The 25,525-nt window shown below is 44.1% G+C and overlaps 1 protein-coding gene and 1 long non-coding RNA gene across 4 annotated transcripts in view; one reads left to right on the top strand and one right to left on the bottom strand.

The window, feature by feature from the left end:
* The window catches only part of LOC127573892 (uncharacterized), a 40,925-nt gene extending 39,490 nt beyond the window's left edge, over nt 1-1,435 (bottom strand). For both annotated transcript variants that reach the window (XR_007956835.1, XR_007956836.1), the window contains exon 1: nt 1,277-1,435. This is a non-coding gene — a long non-coding RNA (uncharacterized LOC127573892). The remainder of the gene's footprint in view (nt 1-1,276) is intronic.
* A 2,203-nt stretch (nt 1,436-3,638) lies between these two features.
* The window catches only part of LOC127573492 (platelet-derived growth factor subunit A-like), a 43,727-nt gene continuing 21,840 nt past the window's right edge, over nt 3,639-25,525 (top strand). For both annotated transcript variants that reach the window (XM_052021767.1, XM_052021768.1), the window contains exons 1-3: nt 3,639-3,850; nt 5,715-5,811; nt 13,605-13,709. In XM_052021767.1, the coding sequence (XP_051877727.1) occupies nt 3,791-3,850; nt 5,715-5,811; nt 13,605-13,709 (262 nt within the window). In that variant the 5' untranslated portion in view covers nt 3,639-3,790. The remainder of the gene's footprint in view (nt 3,851-5,714; nt 5,812-13,604; nt 13,710-25,525) is intronic.

Below are 25,525 nucleotides of genomic sequence, written 5' to 3'. Positions count from 1 at the left end.
CGCGTGGGTTTCCTCCCAAATCCTAAGGACACGCAAGTGGTTCGGTTAACTGGCCACTGTAAATTATCCCCAGTGTGTAGGTGAGTGGAGGAATTTGAGGGAATTGATGAGAACACAGGGAAAATAAGATGGGATTTGTGTAGGATTGGTGTAAAGTGGGTGTTTGATGGTCAGCATGAACTCAGTGCCCTGTTTCTGTGCTGTATGACTCTATTGAATTCACTGCCAGCATTCTTTATGTGACAAGGCAAAATGTGCATGCATGCTTATTTAGAAAGATGGATCTAGAAGTTCCAGCTTTGGAGACAATGTTGCTTGAAAGTTCAATGTAACATAAACTAAAGCCTAATATGTATTTATCATCTGGGTCTCATACTGGATTTTTACACGTTGTTACTTTATATAGCTACTGATGCAAATGTCTACAGGCTGACTTTCCTGTTGCTGTGATGGAGTGGCAGATGTGACATGGTTTCTGTGACAGGCTGCTTGAGGAAGAAGTGAACTCAGATCGTGTACGGCATCATTCTTTATATGTTGCATTGTGACCCGTTTCCCATGATAGGGAATTGATGGATCCTGGGTGGAATTGACCTTGTGTTTAGCTTTTCAGCAGAAAGTGTTTTTGCACTGTAAATTTATAATAACTCCTGCATCATCCTTAACAGAATTCCAATGAAGGAACTCCCTAAGGGAAGTGGGAAACAGATTTCTGTGCATTTTAATTTTCAACACTTTCATTGCAAATAACTAACTTTAGCATTGCCAACATGCTGTTGGGTGCAATCAATGAACCATTCCCCCAGGAAAATTACAGTGTAACTGTTGAAATTCCTGGTGACAGGTTCACGTCATGTTTCAGGCTAATTACCCAATTGGCATGTGTCTCAGTGGCAAAGACTGAGCCAAAAGCGACTTAGCTAGAAAATACATATGGGAGCTGCATGAAACACCAAAGATAGGAGGAGGCAGAATTCCTTTTTGCTGTGTTTGCAAATACTTTAGTGGTTGCAATCTACTTCTTTGGAGCTAATTTGATGCTGCTGTGGTTTCAGGCTAAAGAAAATATGCATTTAAAGCAAAAAGATTAAAAAAGGTAAAACTTTTTATTAAAAAGCTTAATTAACCTTCTGCCCAATGTGGAAAGAAGGGAATGATTACTTTGCACATTTCTTTGCACAAGACTTTACTTTGCACATTTCTCCCTCTGCCAGGCTCGAAGTCCCGGTTATTGGCGCCACACCACGGAATTATGATATAACTTATTTATGCACACCTTGTAGACCGAGAGTGCCTGTCTTGCTTCGTCGGGGAACCGAGATGGGCTCAAGGTAGTGAGGCAACATGCACGCTGCAGATGCACCGGGCGCGCTGCAACCCAGCGCCGACCCGCCGCGGGCTCCACCGCCCCGGGACTCCCGCGCGCCTCGATCCCCGGGCCCGGCACGCGGCACCCAGGGCGGCGGGGTCAGGGAGCCACGTGGGAGGGAGGTGGCCCTGATTGGGCAGCGCCGCCCCTCCGGCGGGCGGTGATTGGAAGAACGTGGGGTGAGAATCACCCGTGGCAACGGGGTGGGAGCCCTCCTCATCTCCTCCCCGCCCCCTCAGCCCCTCCCTTCACCCCCTCCCTTCCGCCTCACCCTCCCCATCATCTCACCCCTCCCTCTTCATACCCTTTCCTCAGCCCTCCCCGCAGCCCCTCCCCATCACCTCTCCCATCACCTCACCCCTCACCTCACCCCCTCCCCATCACCTCACCCCTCACCTCACCCCTCTCCCCATCACACTCCTTCCTCATCACCTCACCCCTCACCCCCTCCCCATCACCTCTCCCATCACCTCACCCCTCTCCCCTCCCCTCACCCCCTCCCCATCACCTCACCCCTCACCCCCTCCCCATCACCTCTCCCATCACCTCTCCCATCACCTCACCCCTCACCTCACCCCCTCCCCATCACCTCACCCCTCACCCCCTCCCCATCACCTCTCCCATCACCTCTCCCATCACCTCACCCCTCACCTCACCCCCTCCCCATCACCTCACCCCCTCCCCATCACCTCACCCCCCTCCCCATCACCTCACCCCTCACCTCACCCCCTCCCCATCACCTCACCCCTCACCTCACTCCTCTCCCCATCACCTCACCCCTCACCTCTCTCCCCATCACCTCTCCCATCACCTCACCCCTCTCCCCTCCCCTCATCCCCTCCCCATCACCTCACCCCTCACCTCCTCCCATCACACTCCTTCCCCATCACCTCACCCCTCTCCCCTCCCCTCCTCCCCATCACCTCACCCCTCACCTCACCCCCTCCCCATCACCTCACCCCTCACCTCACCCCCTCCCCATCACCTCTCCCATCACCTCACCCCTCTCCCCATCACACTCCTTCCCCTCACACCCCTCCCCATCACCTCACCCCTCTCCCTCCCCTCATCCCCTCCCCATCACCTCACTCCTCACCTCACCCCCTCCCCATCTCCTCTCCCATCACCTCACCCCTCTCCCTCACCCCTCCCCATCACCTCACCCCTCTCCCTCACCCCTCCCCTCATCCCCTCCCCATCACCTCACCCCTCTCCCTCACCCCTCCCCATCACCTCACCCCTCTCCCCATCACCCTCACACCTCCCCTCACCCCCTCCCCATCACCTCACTTCTCTACCCATCTCCCTCACCCTTTTCCCACCAGTTTACCCCCTCCCCACCCCCTCATCTCACCCCCTCCCACTCTCCCCACCCCTCCCCATCTCACCCTTTCACCCCTCCCTATCTCCTCACCCCCTCCCCAACCCTTTCCTCATCTCCCCCACCCTCTCCTCACCCCTATCTCCCCATTTTCTCACCCCTTCCCCATCTCCCTCCCTCAATTTCCCTCCCGTCCTCGACCCCCACCCTCTCTCCCCCTCCCCACCCCATCCTCCCTCCCCATGTGTGTGGGCGAGAGGAGTCTAGGGTTAACTGCAGTACATTTTAAAAAAGTGACCCCCCTCATCCCCCCAAGGGCAATGGAGCGAGAGCAAGACACAACAATCTGCCCAGCAGCAGGTTCCCTGGGCGGACACCGTGTGCTCAGTCCCTCTCCCTCCCTCTCTCTCAGCAGACGTGATGTGAAAGCCCAATTCTGCAGTCGTTTCACTTTGCAGCCTCGCCGGCTTGCAATCGGGGAGCAAAAAAGCTAGACCACTCAATCAGTCTCTGTTCCTTTGTCAGCCACGGTGATCATCCGTCTCAAAACCTCTCTCTCTCCCTCTGTCCAAGGATTACAGTGCCAATTCTGTGGGGTCCAACTGCAAATTACAGGAACCGAGAGAAATAGTTTTTTTTAAAAAAAAGATGCAGACACATGCAAATAAAAAGTTTTGGGGAGCTTAAACTGCATCTTGCAATGCACCCGTTCTTTCTTTAGGAAAGGGAATAAATTGAGGTTTATTAACCAGCCCTTTCCCTTCCCATCCCTTTGCCCTGAGCTGCACACAGGTGATGGGCGGTATCAAAACGGTGCACTGTTGACTCATGGGTTCTTTTCTGTTTGGTCTGATCTAAACAAATATGCAGATTTACCGGCTGCTGGACTCCTGATGCCAGTGAGAGAGAGAGAGGGAGGGAGGGAGAGGGAGAGAGAGGAGTTCGGCAAGGAAACTTACAAAACCTAATGTAAAACAATAACTGCTCCCGAACTCGTTACTTTTCCCGAGGGATGGTACAGGATTTGGCTCGGACAGGGGCACTATCGGAGCTCCGAAACGATCGGTTCCCTTTCTTGAAAGAAACCAAATTCCAGCGAAATGAGAGCCACACTTTACTTACTGCTTGGACTGTGTTACCTGGCTGGCGTGCACACTGAGGTAAGGGGTGCTCTTTCCCCCCCCCCTCCCCTCCCCTCCCCAGTTTAGACACACTTAAGCGCCAGTGCATCGCTTGCAGCTATTTCTGAGACTTTCCCCTTACGTTTTATTTCTGCATTTTGGTCAAAGAAAGTGACACGAAGCCTGCTTTTGTGCTGGTTTCGGTGCACACTTGATTCGGCGCAACAGCCAGCTCGGACGCTGCATGTTCAGTAAACCTTTTTTTTGTTGTTGTTGCAAATTTTCATTTTATTTCCCCCCTCAGCCAGGAGCCGGAGTGCGTTTTATTGCCTCGGGAAAGGGATATTTTGGTGTTGCACTGTCGGTGTGTGACAGCATTTTTTTTTGCGGCAGGTTTCGACTTGCGTTGCGAAACGCCGCGGTATTCACTAACAGTTAAAAAAAACCAGACAAATGGACCGTGAAGGGAGAGAATGGGAAACGATCGTTCCTTAAAAGACACCAACCACCCTGTGAGATGTCGAAGGGAAGGCATGGGGAGAGAGAGGGGTGGGGGGGGGGGGTCACAACAAATTATAGTCACCGCTTGAAACCTTTGTGGGTGATCATCTGTGTGTGTAGGGAGCTGTGTTACACGGGGGTTGTGTGGATCCTTGTACATGAGTGAGGAAGGGGTGGTGGTGGTGTGTTTCTCTGTCTCTCTGTCTCTCACACAGTCTGTGTCCGGTGGGCTGTGTGTGTTGGGAGGTTGGGTTGTTTCATGTGGAACTATGTGTGTGTCCGTGTTTGTGTCTCAGTGTGTGGTGGAGGAGGTGGATGCTGTGTGTGTGTGTCTGTGTGTTGGAAGAGGTGAGTTCTGCGTCTGTGTCTCTGTACGTTGGAAGTGTGAGCTGTGTGTGTGTCTCAGTGTGGGAGGAGGTGGGTGCTGTATTTGTGTGTGTGTGTGTGTGTGTGTGTCTGTGTGTGTCTGTGTCTGTGTGTTGGAGGAGGTGAGTTCTGTGTGTGTCTGTGCCTCCGTATGTTGGAAGTGTGGGTTGTGTGAGTGTGTGTCTCTCAGTGTGTGTTGTAAGTGTGGACTGTGTATGTGCATGTATTAGGGGCTGGGTTGGTTCTGTGTGGGTCTGTATTCAAGTGAGCCTGAGTATGTGTCTGTGGGTTTGTGTCTCAGTGTGTGTTGGAAGTATGGGCTGTGTGTGTGTGTGTGTGTATTAGGGGCTGGGGTGGTTCTGTATGGGTCTGTATTCAAGTAAGCCTGAGTATATGTGTGTGTGGATCTGTGTCTCAGTGTGTGTGTAGGGGCAGGGAAAGTTTTGCGTGGGACTTTAGTCGTGTGTGTGTGTTGGGCGGGGGGGGGGGGGGGGTTGGAGAAATAGGCTCTTCGTGGCAGAATCTCCCCTTGCAGTTTGAGGGGGTCCCCGTTATCAGTGCAACAAGCTGCTCTAAAGTCACAACGGAACAAAAGCGCCAAGTGCCCCACGATTAGCCCAGTAACTTCTTGCTGCACTCGATTTGGCACTTGGAGTCTTTATTCAGCGACTGGCTGTGAACCAGAGAGAACGGGTGCTGGCCTCTGCAGTGCTGAATTATAGGCGGGTTTTTCCGCGTCTGTCGGTAACATCAGAGCTGTCCTCAGTACAAAGTTCGGGCAGGACATCAGACCTGAAAGGAAACGTGCTCAGTCCCTCAGACCCACACCATCTCACTCCCCCCCCCCCCCCCTTAAGCATCATGAGTTTCACAATGTCTGATGAACGTGACATTTGATTACATATACATCAAATAAAAAACTTTACAAGTTTTGGTAGAAACTTTCAAAACTTTTTCACCGTCAAGGGAAAGACGGACCGCTCTTATATCTATGACTTTCACGGTACTGCACGCTAATTTGTCATTTTATTTGAAGGAAACCGAATTTCCCCCAGAACTGTTGGAGAAATTGGCACACAGTGATATCACCAGTATCCGTGATCTTCAGCGCCTCCTGGAGATTGAATCCGTAGGTAAATTATGTTTAAGTCCATATTATATATATAGATATGTGCATTTTAATTCCTTCTATCCGTCGGATGGAACCACGTTATCGCCTTGTAAAAGTACAAGGCACATTTCACAATAGCAGTTTATATTTGTTTCTCGTGTAATAAAAACCTTGTCTGAACCAGAAGGTCAGAATCCAGTCGTAAAAATAAGACACACACATACACACAGAGAGACTGCTAGCGACCCTGAAAAGAAATGCCTGGTAACTTTGCAGTCCTTGCATATCCACACATCAGTTCCAGCAGCAGAATACTCGATTTCACCTCATAGAAAATATTAGGACCTTGTAGCTGCATTCTTGGACCCAGTCCACAGTCAAAGACGCATTCCCCATCCCACAGTGAGCCAGTGCTTTGCTGATAATCTGCGGTGTTCACAGTGCAAGCACTGATTAGATTCTCTATTTGCATAGACGGTTGCTGTGTGTCAGAGAGTCAAAATGACAGCACCCCTTCCCAACACCCTCAGAGTAACAGAAATCAACACGTGGTAAAAATTAACCAGAGAATGACGACTTGAAATATCCCTTATTTGTATTTTACATATTAAACACAGAGCTCTCATCTCCACCAGCCATCCAGGGCCGCAGACAGAAAATAATAGATGATTTCAACAGGCAGACAAGTTAAAATGTAGTTTATAGTTAAAGAGTTTTATTTAGTTGGTAATAAAGGCCATAAAATAGTGAAATAAAAACTGGGAAAACTGTCTCAGTAATTGCACAGCTTTTGTAATTTACTATAATGTTTTAGTGAAATACAGTGCTTGAGGACTATGGGACTAGCTTGCTGGGCAACACAGTCGGCATGGACGAGTTGGGCTGAAGGGCCTGTCTCCATGCTGTACGACTCTACGACAGTGGTGGTTATTCAAGTCCCATGTTAATTTGGTTTATCCCATTAATACAGCTTCTCCATCAATGACTGGATACCACAGAACTATTCATTTTACTGCTTTTGTCTGCAATTAACCTCAAACAAGTACTTAAAGGACAACCTTTAAAATACTTAGTCCAGGTGAAGGGTCCCAACCCGAAATGTCGACTGCCCATTTCCCTCCACCAATGCTGCCTGACCCACTGAGTTCCTCCAGCAATTTGTCTTTTTTTGCTCCGGATTCCAGCATCTGCAGTCTCTTGTGTCTCCACTTTAAAATATTATTGCAAGATGGAAAGAACTTTACAGTATCTTTCGACGCACAAAGATATTCAAAGCACTTTGCAGCAATGAAGTGCTTTTGTCACAGTTGTGTGGAAATGCAGCAGTTGCCACAAACAGCAGTGAAATAAACAACCAGTTGGTTTATTTGAGCGGAGATTTTTGCACAAATGTTGGCCAGCAACTCTACGAGTAGGAAAAATGCTTCCAGTGCCATAGGGAGAGAGACTTATTAGGATGCTCTTTTACAGAGCCAGTCTGGAATTAATGGACTAAATGGCACCTTCTGTGATGTAGTGCTTCTTTAACTCTGTGATTCCATTGGGCTCCTTTATTGCCCTGTTAATGTAAAAATTAAAACAAAACATTAGATTCAGGGCTAAATATTCTTCTTACTCTTTGTCATGACACAGTAAATACATCTGTGAAGATTTAGCTCTGCTCAGAATGTTCAGCAAAATTTTGAGCATGTTTTAATACAGCGTAATAAAAACAGAAACAGCTTTTTACTGTTCTGCGCCTTCCCCCAAAAGCTTAATGATATCAGGAGCTTTTCCATTCATTCCACATGCAAGGAGAATGGCTGAATCTGCTGGTACATTTCGAGCACGCTGAGGTATCAGATGCATCCACTGCTTGTCATTATCACTGCTCCTTCTTAGCTGGCACGGATACGGTGGGCCGAATGGCCTCCAGTGTTGTAAATTCTCTGTGATTCTATAAATGCAGGAAATACTCAGCAGGTCTGGCAGCATTTGTAGAGAGAGAAACAGAGTTAATGTTTCAGGTCACTTACCTTTACCAGAACTGGATGGATAATTTTTAAAGTGTGTAATTACAATTTCACCAAAAGTGCCAATCGAGAAGATATTTTGCAATGTTACAACGCATAGTATTTTTTTCCTGAAAACGGGAGCAGAGGTATCAAGTACTGTGCAATACAGATCAATTGTTCCATCAAAATTCTGCTCTGATCACTGCAAATGTTAGTAAATAACGCAACAAAGGATCTTGCTCCTGTCTTTATTTTTCTTTTGACATCTGAGCACCTTCAGACTGAATACAAATAGACCAGAACACATGGGCAGAGCATTAGTGAGCTGCATGGAGGTTCTGTTAGGTCAGTGTTGACTGTTGTTGAGATGAGGTGCAAGGTGACCAAAAGCAAACACTTTTTTTTATAAATCACCAAAGTACTGCATTTCTTCTAGACATGTAATAGTGATTGGCATACAGACAGGGATGATGTGATGTAAAAGTTATTAAGCAGCGGTGACCTGGAACTCACTACCTATAGGGGTGGTGGAAACAAAGTCAATCTGGACTATCTAAAGTAAGTTAGAAAACCATTTGAGGAAAAGTAATTTGCAGTCCTTCAGGAAAGTGTGGGGAAAGGGGATGTAATAGGTGGACCTAATGATAGCCTCTTGTGCTGTGACAATCCTGTAATTCCACGTTTCATTGGCTGCCAGCAGTACTTTAGTATACTAAAGCCACTGTAATAGTTACAAAAAAAGTAACTAACATAAATCGTAAAAGTAACTGCAAGTTAGGAGGATTTGTGCACATAGAAATCCTGTAATTAAAAATATTTAAAAAAATGTTGACCTCAGTGAATGGGAGGTGAGCAGAGAAACCAGGTAACAGCACAACATGAATGAAGGGCTTAACCTATGAGGAGCATTTGATGCCTGTGGACCTGTACTCGATGGAGTTCAGAAGGATGAGGGGGGGAATCTCTTTGAAACCTATCAGATACTGAAAGGCCTGGATAGAGTAGACGTGGAGAGGATGTTTCCATTAGTAGGAGAGCCTAGGATCTGAGAGTACAGCCTCAGAATAAAGGGACGAATGTTTATAACTGAGATGAGGAATTTCTTCAGCCAGAGGGTGGTGGATCTGTAGAATATGTTGCCTCAGAGGGCTGTGGAGGCCAAGTCACTGGGTGTATTTATGGCAGAAATTGATAGGTTCTTGGTTGGTAAGGGGGTTGAGGGTCATGGGGAGAAGGCAGGAGAATGGGGTTGAAAAAAACAGCCATGATTGAATGGTGGAACAGACTTGATGGACCGAATGGCCCAATTCTGCTCCTATATGTTATGGTCTTATGAATCTGTAAAGTAAAATGGGAATATCCAGGGGAATTATCTATTAGGGCAGCAGCAGAGACATGGCACTGACAGATATTTCCCCTGGATATTCTCAGTTTATTTTACTGAAAGATTCCTTGCAGTCTTTTTTTAAAGAGTATAATCTCACAGGATACCAGGCTTTGTTCTGTAGACACTTGGAAGTGAAGAAGGTGTTTGGAGGTGGGGCTGGGCTGGAAATGGGAGTGTCCGATGAAGAGGACAGACTGAAACTTGGCTGTGTTTCTCACTGATAACAAAACTGGTACTGTAAACAGTATCTTTGAGTTTACTGCAGATTAGAACATAGATGAGCTTTGTTAATTTAGCAAACTGGTGCACTGTTACAGATTAATAGTGTGATATTTCTAAAAATCTATGCTGCACAGTGGCGCTGTCCTATAATTTAGTGAGAACTGGAAGGGTGCATTCTTTGTCCATTGAATTATATTCGTCAAATGTTCATCTGCTTTGTAAGCAAAAATTTTAGTTGTTAAACCTGTTAGTGCTGCTGCCTGGATGGGTTATGCACTGTCAGGTAAGGCACTAGCCATACAGATCAGAAAAGCCCCATGTTTGATTGGTACGAGATGACCCTAACTGTGACATATTATCGAAGTATAAAAATAATTCAGGGTTCTTGTTCCAAGTTTCAACGCAGCAATTCATAGGGGAACCGTATGCCTGTGTGTGCTTTTATGGACTGTAACAGGGCAGGCTGGACTTTGCTGAGTTTCATTCACCTTCACTACGGTCGAGTAGCCTGCCAATTCTGCTGTCAAAGGTCATATCAGAAGAATGGCTCTTGGGCAAGGTTTGACTGGTGGCCAGTACCTGTGAATCAGAGCCCAGCTATAATCAGTGCCTTCACATAAAGCACAGTGGGGGTGGGGAGGGATTTTCCTAATCTCATTTAGTGCCCTTTTTTCTTAACCTTCTCCTTTACTTTTATAATTTATTTTCTTTGGGCTTTCAGGAATTGATTTGCTAATCAGTAATTTGTTCACTTGTTTAGTTAGGCTTCTGAAGGCTGACTCCATTTCTTTCCTTCTGCCATTCTGTTTCCATAACCACCTTAAATTCAGCTTTGCTCTGTACCACTGCCACAGCCATGTATTTCAAAATAATTGCATACAATTTCATGTCAAAAGCATTTATGTGGGCAATTTCTGACATGTAAACTCCAAGAGATCTGTATGTACAAATGGTGGTGGTATGAACTCCATTCTGTATCCTCATAGTCATAGAGTTATACAACATGGAAACAGGCCCTTCAGCCCAACTTGTCCATGCCGACCAAGATGTCTATCCGAGCTAATCTCATTTGCCTGCGTTTGTCCCATTTTCCTCTAAACTTTTCCTATCCATGTACCTGTCTAAAAGTCCTTTAAACTTTGTAATTGTACCCGCCTCTACCACTTCCTCTAGCAGCTCATTCCATATACCCACCACCTTCTGTGTGGAAAATATGCCCCTCAGATCCCTTTTAAATCTTTCCCCTTTCATCTTAAATCTATGTCCCCTTGTTTTAGACTCCCCTACCCTGGATAAAGAAACTGTTGCCATCCGCTTTATCTGCGCCCCTCATGATTTTATATACTGCTATAAGGTCACCCCTCAGCCCCAATACTCCAGGCAAAGAAGTCCCAACCTATCCAGTCTCTCCTTAAAAATCCCTTTCATTGTATTGCATTTGTCAAAATGTTGCAAGAAATGGCAAAAAAACAAGTTACACAACTTCAATTAGTAACCCTGTTACATAACTTCAATTCCTAGTGCACTTGTAGAAGACTTTACAAGGCACTGTTAGTGGTCTTAATTAGACAATGTAGGAGTTGAGCTCAGTATCAATATTTGGTATTGAAACTGGAAGCTTTAGTTTCTCAGTGACGTAATAGAGAGTATTTACACTGTTGCTGATATATTTTTTTAGAAGGTCATATTTTTCTTTGTACACAAAGCTTTGCATATTGGAGAATTCGAGTAGGGATTATTGCAGGCTATAGATATCTGAGTTTCCTCTTTCTTCTTCCCACCCATTGTCCTTTACCTCATGTTCTAAAGAGAAAAGACAACTTCAGCGGGTTTTACTCATTGAATGAAATGTTTTGCAACTAATTAATAGGATATATCACAGATGAGGGTGCATGAAAATGAATATTCTGATTTTATTCCAAATTCAGCATTGTATAAGTTATAAGAGGTTGTATTTTTTAATTTAACTTCAGTAAAAGGTGAGGTATTGTTTACCTCTGATGTAATCTTATGATTCACTGTTAGTCCAATGTAGCACACAGTGAAGAAGTCAAGTTGCATCCATATAAAGCACTGGTTAGGCCACATTTGGAGTATTGTGTATAGTTCTGATCACCTCACATCAGGAAGGATGTGGAGGCTTTGGAGAGGATGCAGAAGAGGTTCACCAGGACATTGTATGGATTAGAAAATATTGGCTATAAGGAGACGTCGGACAATCTTGGATTGATTTCTCTAGAGCGTTGGAGGCTGAGGGGAGACCTGATAGAAGTATATAAGATTATGAGAGGCAGAGGCAGGGCAGATAGTCAGGGTCTTTTTCTCAGACTGGAAATGTCAAATAGTAGATGGCACAGCTTTAAGGTGAGAGGGGAAAGTTTAGAGGAGATTTGTGAGGCAAGTTTTTTAAACAGAGAGTGGTAGGTACCTGGAACATGTTGCTAGGGGAGTGGGTGGAAGCAGATACAATAGCAATGTTTAAGAGGCATTTAGACAGGCACGTGAACAAGCAGGGAATGGAGGGATATAAACCATGGCAGATGGGATTAGTTTAAATTGGCATCATGGTCGGCACAGACATTGTGGGATGAAGGACCTGTCCCTGTGCTGTACTCTTCTATGTCCTGTGTTCTAAGTCTTAAAATAAACCTCCACAAACATATTGAGATTGGGAGACAAGAGTTGCTAGATTTGTTCCCTGGTGTTTGCCAAGTTAACCAATCTCACAGTTGGGTAGCAGTCTGGAATATTAGAGACTGACTATGACATTTGTACATTCGTGAAGCGTCACTGCTTCCAAAGTGTGTAACTGATTTTGCAGGGGCATGTTGTACATGCAAGTATGTGCATCCATAATGTGCCTTCTGATAACAGAGGGGCCCATAGCTCTGCACACACTTGTGTGTGAGTAAGTATGAGGATAACCTTTCATGTCCTCGTTTTGCTTCCCTACACACATGTCAAGGCTCATGTTTGAACTTGGCCCATTTACTCATGGGCAACAGTGTGCAGAGCTGTTAGCAAGCCAGTTGGATGGCAGATTCACCCTTGAAGCACTGAAGTCAATGAAACTGTTTGTGTTTAGGTCAATACTCTGCTTTCAGCATTAGCAATCAGAGGCTTTTTTTTCCTCTGTCAGCAAAGCAGGTGAGAAAACGATGTTAGAAAGATCTCAGAGGAGATAAAATGACTCGCTGAATGCATTTGATAAAAAGATGATAATATTTGGTTGAGAGTAAACTCCTGACTTTCCTGAGTCAGGACACTATAAAATTGCAAAAAAACTGATGCAGGGTCTCGACCTGAAACATTGAGTCCATTTCCCTCCACAGATGTTGCCTGACCCGCTGAGTTCCTCCAGCAGCTTGTTTTTTTGCTCCAGATCCCAGCCTCTGCAGTCTTTTGTGTCTCTGCTATAAAATGCGCTGTCTTTGAATCGCTACGGAGTTTTTGTACTGGCATAAATAATTACCTTTAATTACTAATCAGCAGTAATTCTCATATCTGAAATTATACAAACCACATTTAATGCATATTCAATAGAGAGATCATGCACTTGTTGGCATTGCAAAGTTTTGCACATTTTAATATGACTTTTCTTATTAGAATCAGATTCAGATTTATTATCACTGAATTAAATGATGTGAAATTTATAGTTTTGTGGCAGCAGTTCCGTAAGTATATTGTTGCACCTGTGTTAGCTTAGTAGATAAGTACATTGCTTGGTGAGATACGGAGGCAAACAGAGCAGAGGGTCATTGCTTCTATCTCAACCTGAAACATCGACTGTCCGTTTCCCTCCATAGATACTGCGTAACCCGCTGAGTTCCTCCAGCAGTTTGCGTGTTGTTCCAGATTTCCAACATCAGCAGTCTCCTGTGTGTCTATCTCTTCTATGTCAAGTTTACTGATTTCATGCATGGTAAAAACCAGAGTACTAGAATTGTCTTTTGAATTCCTGGGCTCCTGATCAGAAACTTGCGTGTCTGAACATCAAATGAGGGTAGATGCACCTTGTAGTTGAAAAATTGCACTGTTGTGTCTTGTTTGAGATTGAATCACCTATGAGGTATAAAACATGCTTTGTGGTTTCCCATTGAAGAAGTGATATAAATCAACACCAAGTAATAAAATATCTGTATTCATCATTAACGTTGTTATACATCAAATGATATGGCTGTTCCAATATGTTTTGTTTTTCTTATACTACAGGGGATGATGATCATTCAGACTCTAATTTAAGGTCCCACAGTATTAACACAATAAAACATGAGTACACAAAACGCTCAGCACCTGTAAGGAGAAAGCGAAGTGTTGGTAAGTTTAGTTTCAACATTTTATGTTTAATAAATCCTCTAAGTATAAATATGATTTTGGATCTGGTGTTTGCTATACTGATGCATTTATGATTCTTTTACCACAGTGACAACCCAGAATAATCAACAATGTGAATGTGAAAGTGATTACTTTCAGTGAACTATTACTCGTTATTGCTTTTTACCAATAAATTTCCTTCACTAGTGGTAACATGGTTATGACTTTTGGCTTTGGATTGGTTGCAGATTAGATTAATGCTATTTTATTTGGGTGACTTCACTTTGACATGGAGACTTTGCCTTATTGTTAAAATAACTCAGAATTTTAGCTCTCATTTCCTCAGTTAAGGTTTAGAGGTGAGATTTCTCTGTGCTACAAACCAGATGTGTTATTTCCTTTGTATGTTGCTATGGAATAAAGGTGAGTTGCCCCTATAGTTCAGGTCATGTGATATGACTGCTGAAATTAGCTGCCTGGCTGTTCTCACCACCTCCCTAAACCACAAAGAAAATGCACAAACTCCACCTGCAAATGTTATCTGGAACAATTCCAGCTGTAATTTGGCTCAAGGACATAGCACACCTTGTGGTTGACTTAATATTGACAAAGTGTTCAATCTTCTCTTGTTGTTTATGCTGTTATCTGAACTGCTTGAAGTTGCTGCTCTGTGATATACTGTATGTAATTTCAATAGGAACCAACCCAAGAAGAAAGCCAAAACAAAGGAAATACACAACATGGAGATTTTCTTTGTTTTTCCCAACTCTTTCCTCTCCTGCTTTGTTTTATCTACCCTCCAGGAAACCTCCACACGTCCATTGCTCATGTAGATGATGGTCGCTGCCCCTTGTTTCAGGGTGGGTGCATGTTCGGCTGGCCTGCACGATCACATTTTGTAGCAGGCACTTTGGAAAGCAAACAGGAATAGGGAGCTGGCTGACCTTGTTTTCCCTTACACTTGTCCAGTTGCACACCAGGCAGCAGAGCCATCAGAGCAATATTTGCAACCTTTTTGGTGTACAGCATGATGCTATTCAAATTTTCCTGTAGAATTCTGTGAAAATACCAACACTTCCTGGGAATTCTCACCCCATCCTTCCCTGCCCCCTTCCCCCCCACCCCCCACCACAACCACCACCACTACCAACTTAGCTTCACTTCTCAAAAGACAGTAGGCACAAGTGTTTCAGTGTGGCACTTTAGAACTTCACCGGGGCTGGGACATGTATCAGGGACAGCACTGTAATGGTACAACACAAAATCTCAAACACATGTTCACAACCAGCAATACTCTTGTACATGAGCACAGTAACCTCACTGTATTTGCTGCAGTGCCAACCATTCGGTTGTTCTCCAGGGAAGGTGGGTTGTGGATCTAAACTGTCATGACATAAAAAACATGGGATTGATGCAGGATTAGTGTGAAGGGGTATTTGATAGTTGGTGCAGACTTGGTGGGCTGAAGAACCTGTTTCCTTGCCGTATCTCTCTGTGATTCTCTGTGACTCTTTGAGAGCTTGGACAATTAACACATGCAGCAAAAGTGGCTGCAGGACTCCATAAGATTCCCTCACAGGTCTCCACTTCCACATTCATGGTAAAACATTGGCTAAACAGACAGAATACAGACGATAGTACCAGCATATAGGACTTTAACTTAACTTGAACTGAAGCCACACTGTATATTGCTGAACTTGAGTCATACTGCATTGTCAATGCACTCACAATTATACTTCAATCAATAAACATTGGAATTATTTGTGGATTTTTGTGGTGATCCTGCACCCTATCTCCGCTACTGTTGACTTCTGTTTGTGGACAGTTAGGTGGCACCGAATCAGGAATATATCTCTGTCTACAATCCCTCCAAATTTCTTTCCTGGGCATGTGGGATTGTTGAATCAGCATTTAATGATGGTAAGGAGTAGAAGTATTGTAATAAAAGTTAGGAAGTGCCAGGCTATAAGGTATTATCTGGAACTTCTTGCATGCTGACTCACTTGTGTACTTTAAACCATTAGGCAGGGGTGGGGGTGGTTAGGTACTGTTCAGAGAGTTAGTCATCTCAGCAAAGGAACATTTGCATTCTGCAAGCTGCTTCCTTAGTATGGAATAGTGCAGAACGCTGACATTAAGGAGTATGGATAACATAAAAGAAATTAAAACTGGGAAGAAGAAAGAAAAATTCAATTGTGAGGCTGTAATGTTTCTTGGGATTGGATTCCGATGGCGCTGATAAGACACTGAGCTTTGTTCTCACTCTTCATGATGGTGTCTGTGTCTGTGTTTCTGGTTAGTAATATGCATCTGGGTATCCATTAACCTGAACATAATTGATGATTTTGTCAGCAAACATTGCAGTTCAACATGAGGAAGAGATTGCTCAATTTTATATGGTAAAAGAAGTGCTTTTGGAAATGTAATTCCTTGTTGAGTGTTTCCCATTCACAAATTTGGTAGTGTAGTTGCTAAAGAGTTAGGTTAGTAACTAGATTTCTTGACTGTTGATCTAGAAACATGGGTTTAAATCCAGCATGGCAGCTGAAGCATTAAAAATCATGCAATTAAAAAAAAACACAGCTAATTTCAGTAATGGTGACCATGAAGCCACCATGCTAAAAAAACATCCGTTTCACTTGTATTGGTTTCTTTAATTTCTTTAATTTTGTATTCTCCCTTCCTCTCCTGAAGGCTCCAACTCAGCCCGACTCAACTCCAGGGTTGTTGCAACCCTTAGAAAGCTAGACCCTGGTGTGATCCGGGTACTAAGTGTTCCACTGTCAGTGAGCACTGCAGCTGAGCCTGGGGGCTTGAGCTATAGGGAGAGATTGGATAGGCTGGGACAGTTTTCCCTGGAGCGTAGGAGGCTGAGGTGTGACCTTATAGAGGTATATCAGAATCAGATTTGTTATCACTGATTTAAGTGATGTGAAATTTGTTGTGTTGTGGCAGCAGTACAGTGCAAAGACATAAAACAAAAACAGGACATCAAAGTTCATATAAAATCATGAGGGTCATAGATTAGGTGACTAGGCACAGTCTTTTTCCCAGGGCAGGAGAGTCTAAAACTAGAGGGCATAGGTTTAAAGTGAGAGGGGAAAGACTTAAGAGGGACCTGAGGGGCAATATTTTCACACAGAGAGTGCTCCATATTTGGAATAAGCTGCCAGAGGAACTGGTAGAGGCGGGTACAATTATGACATTTAAAAGACATTCAGAGAGGCACATGGAGAGGAAAGGTTTAGAAGGGTATGGGCCAAATAGAAGCAAATGGGACTAGCTCAGTTAGGTACCATGGCCGGCTTGGATGAGTTGGGCTGAAGGGCCTGTTTTCCGTGCTGTATTGCTCTCTGAGTCTATGATCCGCTGCCACCCAACTGCACCTATGAAACTCCGATAATGTGGCATCCGATTGTTTGGAAACTCTGATGGTTTGGCATCTAGCTCACTAGGTTGGAATGTGAGCCAGGGATCCAGTGTGCAAGCAGGGTGTGCATCCAGAGCCAGGGGTTCAGAGTGCTACTGGGGCCGTGGTCCAGACTGTCTGGAGTTGGGGTTGGGTTCCAGAACACCAGGGATCAACAATGTGGGTGGGTTTGGGGCTGGACCTGGGGTCCGATTTGCTTGTATATTTCCCATTCCCTTTAAACTCACTGGATTCACTAGAGAATTTATTATACGCTGTGTGCATATTTTAAAAAAACTAAATAAAATTGTTTGGGAATTAATAACATTAATATCCAATAGTCAGGAAAATTTGCTAGTTCAGCACCACTGGAGTCCCAAAGAGCTGTCCAGTATTCCAGATAAGGTGATAAGGTTCCAGAGCCACCAGAGCACTGCCTATTCACCTCCACCCCTATCTCCTGTAACAAATGTTTGCCCTATAACTGTTGCCTCAGCTGATATCAGTTCATTTTGCAAGGATTATGGATTGATTTTGGGACCTCCTTGGAATATATGTCTTCATGATTGAGTTGCCAGGGACTATACTCACTGGAATTCAGAAGAATGGGGGGGGATCTTATAGAAACATATAAAATTATGGAAGGGGTAGATAAGGTAGAGGCAGAAAATTTGTTTCCACTGGTACGTGAGACTAGAACTAAGGGGCAGGAATCCTCAAGGTTTGGGAGATGAGGAGGAACTGCTTTTCCCAGAGAGTAGTGAATCTGTGGAATTCTCTGCCCAGGGAAGCAGTAGAGGCTACCTCATTAAGTATATTTAAGACACAGTTAGATAGATTTTTGTACGGTAGGGGAATTAAGGGTTATGGGGAAAAGGCAGGTAGATGGAGCCGAGTCCACGGCCAGATCAGCCATGATCTTATTGAATGGTGGAGCAGGCTCGATGGGCCAGTTGGCCTTCTCCTGCTCCTATTTCTTATGTTCTTATTAAGTTCTTCTGTTCATACTAATCTGGATAGTGCATTCTGGTGCAGCAAATAATTCAGAAGATGGTTGTTGGTCTTTATTGCATGGGGATGGGGGATACAAGTAGAGAATTCCTGTTGCAACTGTGCAGGGCAGTGATGAATCCACACCTGAGTTGGCTTCCTTATTTATGGAGGGATATACTTGCTTTGGAGGCAGTTAAAAGCAAGTCCACTAGGTTGATGGAGACACAAGAGACTGGAATCTGGAGCCACAGACAATCTGCTGGAAGAACTCAGCAGGTCAAACAGTCTTTCTCGCCACTCCCTTTCCCCTCCTTATATTGGCCATCTCGCTTCTCCACTCTCAGTCCTGATGCAGGGTTTCGACCCGAAACTTCGGCAGTTCCTTTCCTGCTATGCTTCTTGACCCGCTGAGTTCTTCCAGCAGATTGGCTGTTGCTTCACTAGGCTGTCACTGGGGTGAATGAGTTGTCTTTTGAGGAACATTTGAGCAGGTTGGATACTTTTTGGAGTTTAGGTGATCTTTTTGTCACTTTTAAGTTTCTGAGGGGGCTTGACAGCACAGAAGCTGAGGATGAATCCCCTCAAAAGGGAATCTAGAACTGGAGGACGAAAGAGTCAACCATTTTGGAGGGGGTAGAAAAGTGGAGGTAAGGTGCTGGCGGGATTAACCAAAAACCTATTGAGTAGCAGTACAGGCTCAAAGCACCATGTGGTGTACTCTTGCTCCTCTTTCTTATCTTGTTTTTTCACTACTTACTTAGTGAATTGATGGCTAAACTGGATCTGCACTGTCCTTTTTACACTTACCTATCTAAAAACAGAATGAGGAAATCTCTCCCTAAAGCACATACAGTTAGAGACTTATACATTAATGCTGTTGAATATATGATTGGTTAGTCTGGAAATTAGTAATATTGTGATTAGTTAAGTTATCTAAGAAAAATTCTCAAAACTGGTACTTATTGATCATTGTGCTAATAAGTTCAATTTAATCCCACAACAGTGATGCAGTGATAGATTTCTAGCTCTCCATTTAAATGTGTGGCATTTACAAAAGAGAATGTTTTAAAAGTAATGCGTGGTCTTTTGTAGCCTGAGTAAGTGCTGCCTTTGTAAACCCTCAGTTATTTAGACAAGAGTAGTGCACAAAGCAGCAATATTCTACTTCTGTTTTTATCTTGTAATGCAGTGCGTAATATGACAAATCTCTAGAGTTAAATGGACTTTTATTAATATTTTCCCCCTTGACTTTTTTTCTACAATGCTCTGTTGTTTAGTGCACTTGGAACGTGCTGTGGAAAATCCTCCTTCAACAAACCTGCCCCAATAAATTCCTTAAATTCAAATTCATGTCCCAGCGTGCGACAGAGTAGCTGAAGACACATTGCAGTCCTGCAGAACTTGTTTAAATCTGCACCCATGTATGCAGACAGTCAGATAGCTCAAGATTGTTTAATGTCAGCTATATAGATTTTCATTTGTTACGTTAGAGCAAGCAGTTACTGAACTGCATCAGTAGTCAAAACTGGGACAAGTGCCCATCCTGGCTGATGATCGACTGGAATATAAACTAAACTGCTGTGACATTTAATGAATCCATGTATGCTGGAACAATCCATTGTGGCATTTATTATACAGAGGTAGCATTTGACCTTTTTTGAAGTCCTGAATAATTTAACAAAATGTAAGACAGACTTGTGGTATGAGAACTAATCTTTTTTTTAAAACATAACGATGCCAGAAGTCTGAAATAAAAACAGAAAGTGCCAGGGGTACTCAGCAGGTCAGTTAGCATCTGTGGAGAGAGAACAGAGTGAACCATTTGGGACGATGATCTAAAAAGAATTCTAGAAACCCATGCTTACATTGAATGAAAACTCCCTCAAGGAAACCTGCTTTGACTTGATTGTTGATATCCTGTGCTGAGATCGTAAATCCCACAGAAATGCTTTATAGAACACTATAGCACAGTACAGACCCTTCAGCCCATAATGTTGTGCTGACATTGCTTTGAAATGTTTTGATAGTGAATATCTCCAATGTTAGCATTCAAAAGCTATTAATTTAAGTATGTGATTTAAAAAAAATAAGAAAAATACATTTACAATCACTTAAAAGTTAAGGGCAGTTAAATCAATTAATGCATTAACAGAGTTGGAGATTACCTGAAACTTACCTCTTCCCCTTCCAGCCATGGCTTTCCATTGAAATGAATGGAGCACTGGACCTGCCACAGGTCTAATCTGGCAGGTTCAGCAGGCACATTTCCCAGTGGGAAACTCCTGGAAATCAGCAGTATATTCCCACGTGTCAGAGTGTAATGGACTTGACAGTGTTGCTCAGTCTTGGGGATGCTTGGGGCTTCTGCATTCATATATGCCTGAAACTTCTCACAGTTACGAAGGCACAAAATTTCTGGCTCTTTTGCATTGTATTTTGGGCCATATTAGGCGGTGTAATGTGGTGTAGGAGCTGGGTATGAATTCAAAGGATCCAGATGTCACTTATGTGTCTCTAAAGTAGGGGACTGTTTTAAGTTAGCAGTGACAGGATCTCTACACATCTCATTGTTTGGGTGAGTTTTGGTGTTGATTACTTATGGAGGAGTGAAAGTGTTTCTGATTTAATTCACATTTCTTTGACTGACTATTTATGTAGGGGGGACTTTCGTCTAACACTGATTGTGTGACGTATGGTGACCTTGAAACATCAGGACTGTTGTGGAAATCCATCCTGTTCAGGAAAGGAAATCTGCTGTCCTTACCTGGTCTGGCATCTAAGTGACCCCAGACCATGGCAATGTGTTTGATTCTTCATTATCCTCTGGAATGGGCCAGCAGGCTGCTCAGTGTAGAGAAAGGCAACAAGAGGAGAGTCTTAGCTTGTAGGGCTCACAACCCATGGGAGGATTAAATACGAAAAGCTGTGCATGTGGGAGGGTGGATCAGCAAGGTTAGACCTGTCCAAACTGAAACACTCTTGGTAGCACAATATGCTTTTGTTTTCCCTTAGCTGGCAGTGGAGGTAAATGATAGCCCCATAAAATCGGCTTACTCCGTTTACTTCGATTGACATCACTGCAAGTCAGGCACCTCCTTCAGTGTGAATTCATCCTGACCATGACACCTGTTCCACTCTTATCTAAACTTTGATCAAGGAGAACTACAGCTAGCCAGGGTTTGCCCACAAGAGGCTGAAATTAAAATATTTATCAACCCTATTCTTAGCTTCCAAGAGTGGAGTTATGTTCCTGTTGGTCCTTGCACTCAACCTCACGTCGAATCTTTTCCATTGGCTCTGCAGTTTCTCCTCCTACATTGAAAGGTGGCTACAGAGCAATGTCAGCAACCTGAAACTGTACTCATTGAAGAGTAGCAATGACATCTTTGCGTTCAGGTCGTGCACCTTGGCTGATTTTGGGATGTGCTTTGCTGCTCTGTACTGGTGGTGTGAGAGCTCAATTTCCCTACATTAGAAACCAGCTGCATTTAACACTGAGGGAAATGGATGTTCCCGGAACCTAGAGTGATTTCCCTTACCCACTTAGACCAGTGTTACAGGAAAAGTTGGATGTACTGATTTTGGACTCAGAAAGAGCCTGTTCCCAAGGATGGATCTGGAGGAGGTTTCTTGAGACTGCGATTTGAGTATGGCCTAAAACCCTTGAACTATAATTAGAGAGATGTGCATTGGCAAGAAAAAACAAAGTTACATTTAAACCCTTTATACCATATGCCTAAATGGCAAGTAAATTGTGGTGTTCTCACATCTTGATGATCTCTATGCAGACAAGTGGGTTTTATTTCCACTGTACCATCTGTGTTTTTCATGTTGATGGTGTTTTGAAGTTCCTCTGTTTAACAATAACCTTAAAAACCGTGGGGGAAGATGGTTCATTGGAGAAACCCGTGTACGATGGCCGATGTTAAGCCAGCGTGGGGTGCAGAAGGCAGGCAGAGAGAGATGGAAGCATGAAATAGGTTTCCAACTGATGGGTGAATCCAGAGTGATAATGAGGCATGTAGAGCAAGCAGAAAAGACTTGCATTTAAAGAGCAACGTCCAAAGGACAGAGCAGAAATATGGCCAGAGGAAAATCAAAGTCAAAGTCGAGTTTATTGTTATATGCACAAGTACGTGTTTGCACAAGTGCAATGAAAAACTTACTTGCAGCAGCATCACAGGCACATAGCATCATATAAGCAGCATTCACAAGAAAAACAATTTAAACATAAATTATACACAATTTTTACAAGAAAGAACACAATTAGAACAAAAAAAGTGCATTTTAGTGCAAAGTGATCAAAGTAGTCATAAGTGGCAATAATGTGGAAAACGTGAGCTTTTCCCCTCTGATGCACAAAACAGAAAAGCAGATTACTTTTTTAAATGGTGACAGATTGGAAAATGTTGATGTTCAAAGGGACCTAGGTGTCCTTGTACACAAGTTGCTGGAAGTTAACATGTAAGGAGCAAGGAGGACATCTGGTCTTAAATGTGAGAAGATATGAGGTCTTAATGCAAGGCCTTGGTGAGGCCACACCTGGAGTGTTGTGCATCGATTTGGTCTCCTTACTAATGAAGTGCCATGGAAGTGTGTTGCCACTGTTGTAGGAAACTCAGGAGTCAGCTTTCACACAACCAGCTTCCATAAATAGCAAAGTGATAACAACCAGATTACTTGCTTCTAGCCAGGACTCTAGGGGTAACACGCCTGCTCATCCGTACACCAGTGGCTCTGGGATCTTTTGCGTCCACAGAGGGTTCAGTTGAAAATTCCATCCAAAGGACATCGTCGCCAACAGTGTAGTACCCCGTCAGTACTGCATCAGGAGCCAGCTCTGATTTTCATACTGGCCTCTGGAATAGCGTCTTGAACCCACAGACTCAGAGGCGAGAGTACCATCCACTGAGCCACACATTGCTCCAAGCTACAAATTGCTGTTTGCAGTTCACGAGCAAAGGGCTCTGCAAAAAACCTTTGGAGTTGTGGAAGGGAGCAATCAACATAGAAGATTTCTAATCACTACCTCATAGACTACCCCCTCCCACCCACCCACCACATCTCAATAAGGAAGTGCCCATAGGGGAGTGGGTTTACTCTATCAGGGTGTGCAGAAACTATAATTCAGCAATAGTTTAAAAACAGAGCAACAAGAAGTAAAAGAAACAAAAAAAGATGTATGTAGAGAGAGGAGCAGGCTGGGGAGAAACAATGGATCAGAAAGTAACCTGTGCGCTGCGTAATGAAGTCAGCCACAGGAACAAAAGCTGAATTTCTCCAACCACATGTGTGGTGTTTGTTATGCGTGACACACTTTGTTTCTGAGCAGGATTGTAGTAATGTGACAGAATGTACACAGCCCCACTGGATGCATAAAAGGATAATTATTAGTACTTCGTAAAATTTCTCTGTTATAAAAAGAGAGGTAATGCCCAAAATAAAAACAGAAACACTAGAAATGCTTAGCAGGTCATGCAGCATCTCTTGAGAGAGAAGTAGAATCACATTGATGTCCTCTTAAAGACTTTCTCAAAGTCATAGAGTCATAGAGCAATACAGCACGGATACAGGCCCTTCGGCCCAACCAGTCCATGCCGACCACGGTGCCCACCCAGCTAGTCCCAATTCCCTGTGTTCGGCCCGTTCCCACTCCCCACCCCTCCATGTACCTATCCAAATGCTTCTTAAATGAGACCATTGTACCTGCCTCACTCACTTGCTCTGGCAGCTTGTTCCATACACTCACCACCCTCTGCGTGAAAAACTTGCCCCTCAGGTCCCTTTTAAATCTTTCCCCTCTCACCCTCAACCTATGCCCCCCCTAGTTTTGGGCTCCCCTAACCTGGGGAAAGGACCGTTACCGTCCACCTAATCTGTGCCTCTCATAATTTTAAACACTTCTATAAGGTCGCCCCTCATTCTCCTACGTTCCAAGGAATAAGGACGCAGCCAGGCCAACCTCTCCCTATAACTCAGGCCCTCGAGTCCTGGCAACACCCTCGTAAATCTTCTCTGCACTCTTCCCAGTTTAACCGTGTCTTTCCTACAGCAGGGTGACCGAACTGTCTGTTTAAAAAACTGTAGGAGTAGGTGGGTGTATAGAGAAACCTGGGTATGTTGGTCAAAGGTAAGCCAGTGTGAGCTGCTGAAAGAAGGCAGAGAGAGAAGGAAGCATGTGATAGTTTTTGTCCCGATGGCGGGTTAGTTAAACCCAGGGTGAAGGTCAGGAAAGAAGGACTTGTATTACAGTGTTCTGTGTCAATGCTTTGACCATTTGGCACATCGTTCTTTATTGGCCTCTCTTCACCCTGCCTCCCTGTCTAAGAGTAAATAATTGTGTTTGGGTTGAAACCAGGAAAAATAACTTTATACGGACTTTACAGACGGCAAAGTCAAAGAGTCAGAGAATCATGCAATACAGAAACAGGCCTTTTGGCCCACTGAGTCCATCAAACACCCATTTTACACCAATCCTACACTAATCCCATGTTATTCTTCCCACACTCTCATCAGCTCCCCATTGATTCTGCCACTTATCTATTCACTGGAAGCAATCTGCAGTGGCCAATTGACCTACAAGCTTGTACACCTTTGGGATGTGGGAGGAAACCAGGACACTTGCAGCACGTGGTCCTTGGGAGAACGTGCAAACTCCACACAGACAGCACCAGAGGTCAGGTTTAAACCCAGGTCACTGGAGCTGCCAGGCAACAACTCCTCTGGCTGTACCTGTGCCCAACCCTAAAGGGTAAAATTCAGAAGTGTCTAAGCATGAAGCTTAATTTTGGCCTGTATCAGCATATATTTTCACTAAGCTACCTCTGCTCAGGTCCTTTTGTCTATCGGATTTTTTTAGGTAAAATAATGCCAACTAATCTCATTCTACAATGATAATTAACGTTTAATTGTATGGGTGACTGAACAATGAAAATGAGTGGCTTTATGTGCACTGAACCATGTATCTGAAGAAGGTCCAAGAGTTGAAGCCTGATCAGAGTTGGCTGCGCTGAAACTGAGATACTACAATAGCTCGTGTGTCCTTGGTGATGAAGGGGAAAAGGCAGCCATGTAGTCCTCTCTGCAAGGCCTCACACTGGATATCAAGATGTGGGGATGATGGTGGTGGTGCAGTGGTTAAGCTACCAGGCTAGTAATCTAGAGATCTAAACCAGCAATGCAAACCAATCCCACCACAGCAGCTGTTAAGTTTAGTTAATAATCTGGAATTAAGAACAACAGCTAATCATTAGTCACGATGTTCACATAAACTACCAGGTTGTTGTAAAATTCCATCTGATTCATCAGTGCCCTTCAGGAGAGAAAATCTGTCATCCTTATCTGGTCTGGCCTATCTGTGACTCCAGACCCACCAAATCTAGTTGACTTCAATGGCCACTCGATTGTTCCTGAGTGT

Source organism: Pristis pectinata, chromosome 8 (assembly GCF_009764475.1).
Source record: "Pristis pectinata isolate sPriPec2 chromosome 8, sPriPec2.1.pri, whole genome shotgun sequence".
NCBI classification, from domain to species: domain Eukaryota; kingdom Metazoa; phylum Chordata; class Chondrichthyes; order Rhinopristiformes; family Pristidae; genus Pristis; species Pristis pectinata.
Note: the sequence above shows the minus strand (reverse complement) of the source record. Positions and strands in the feature narration are given on the sequence as shown.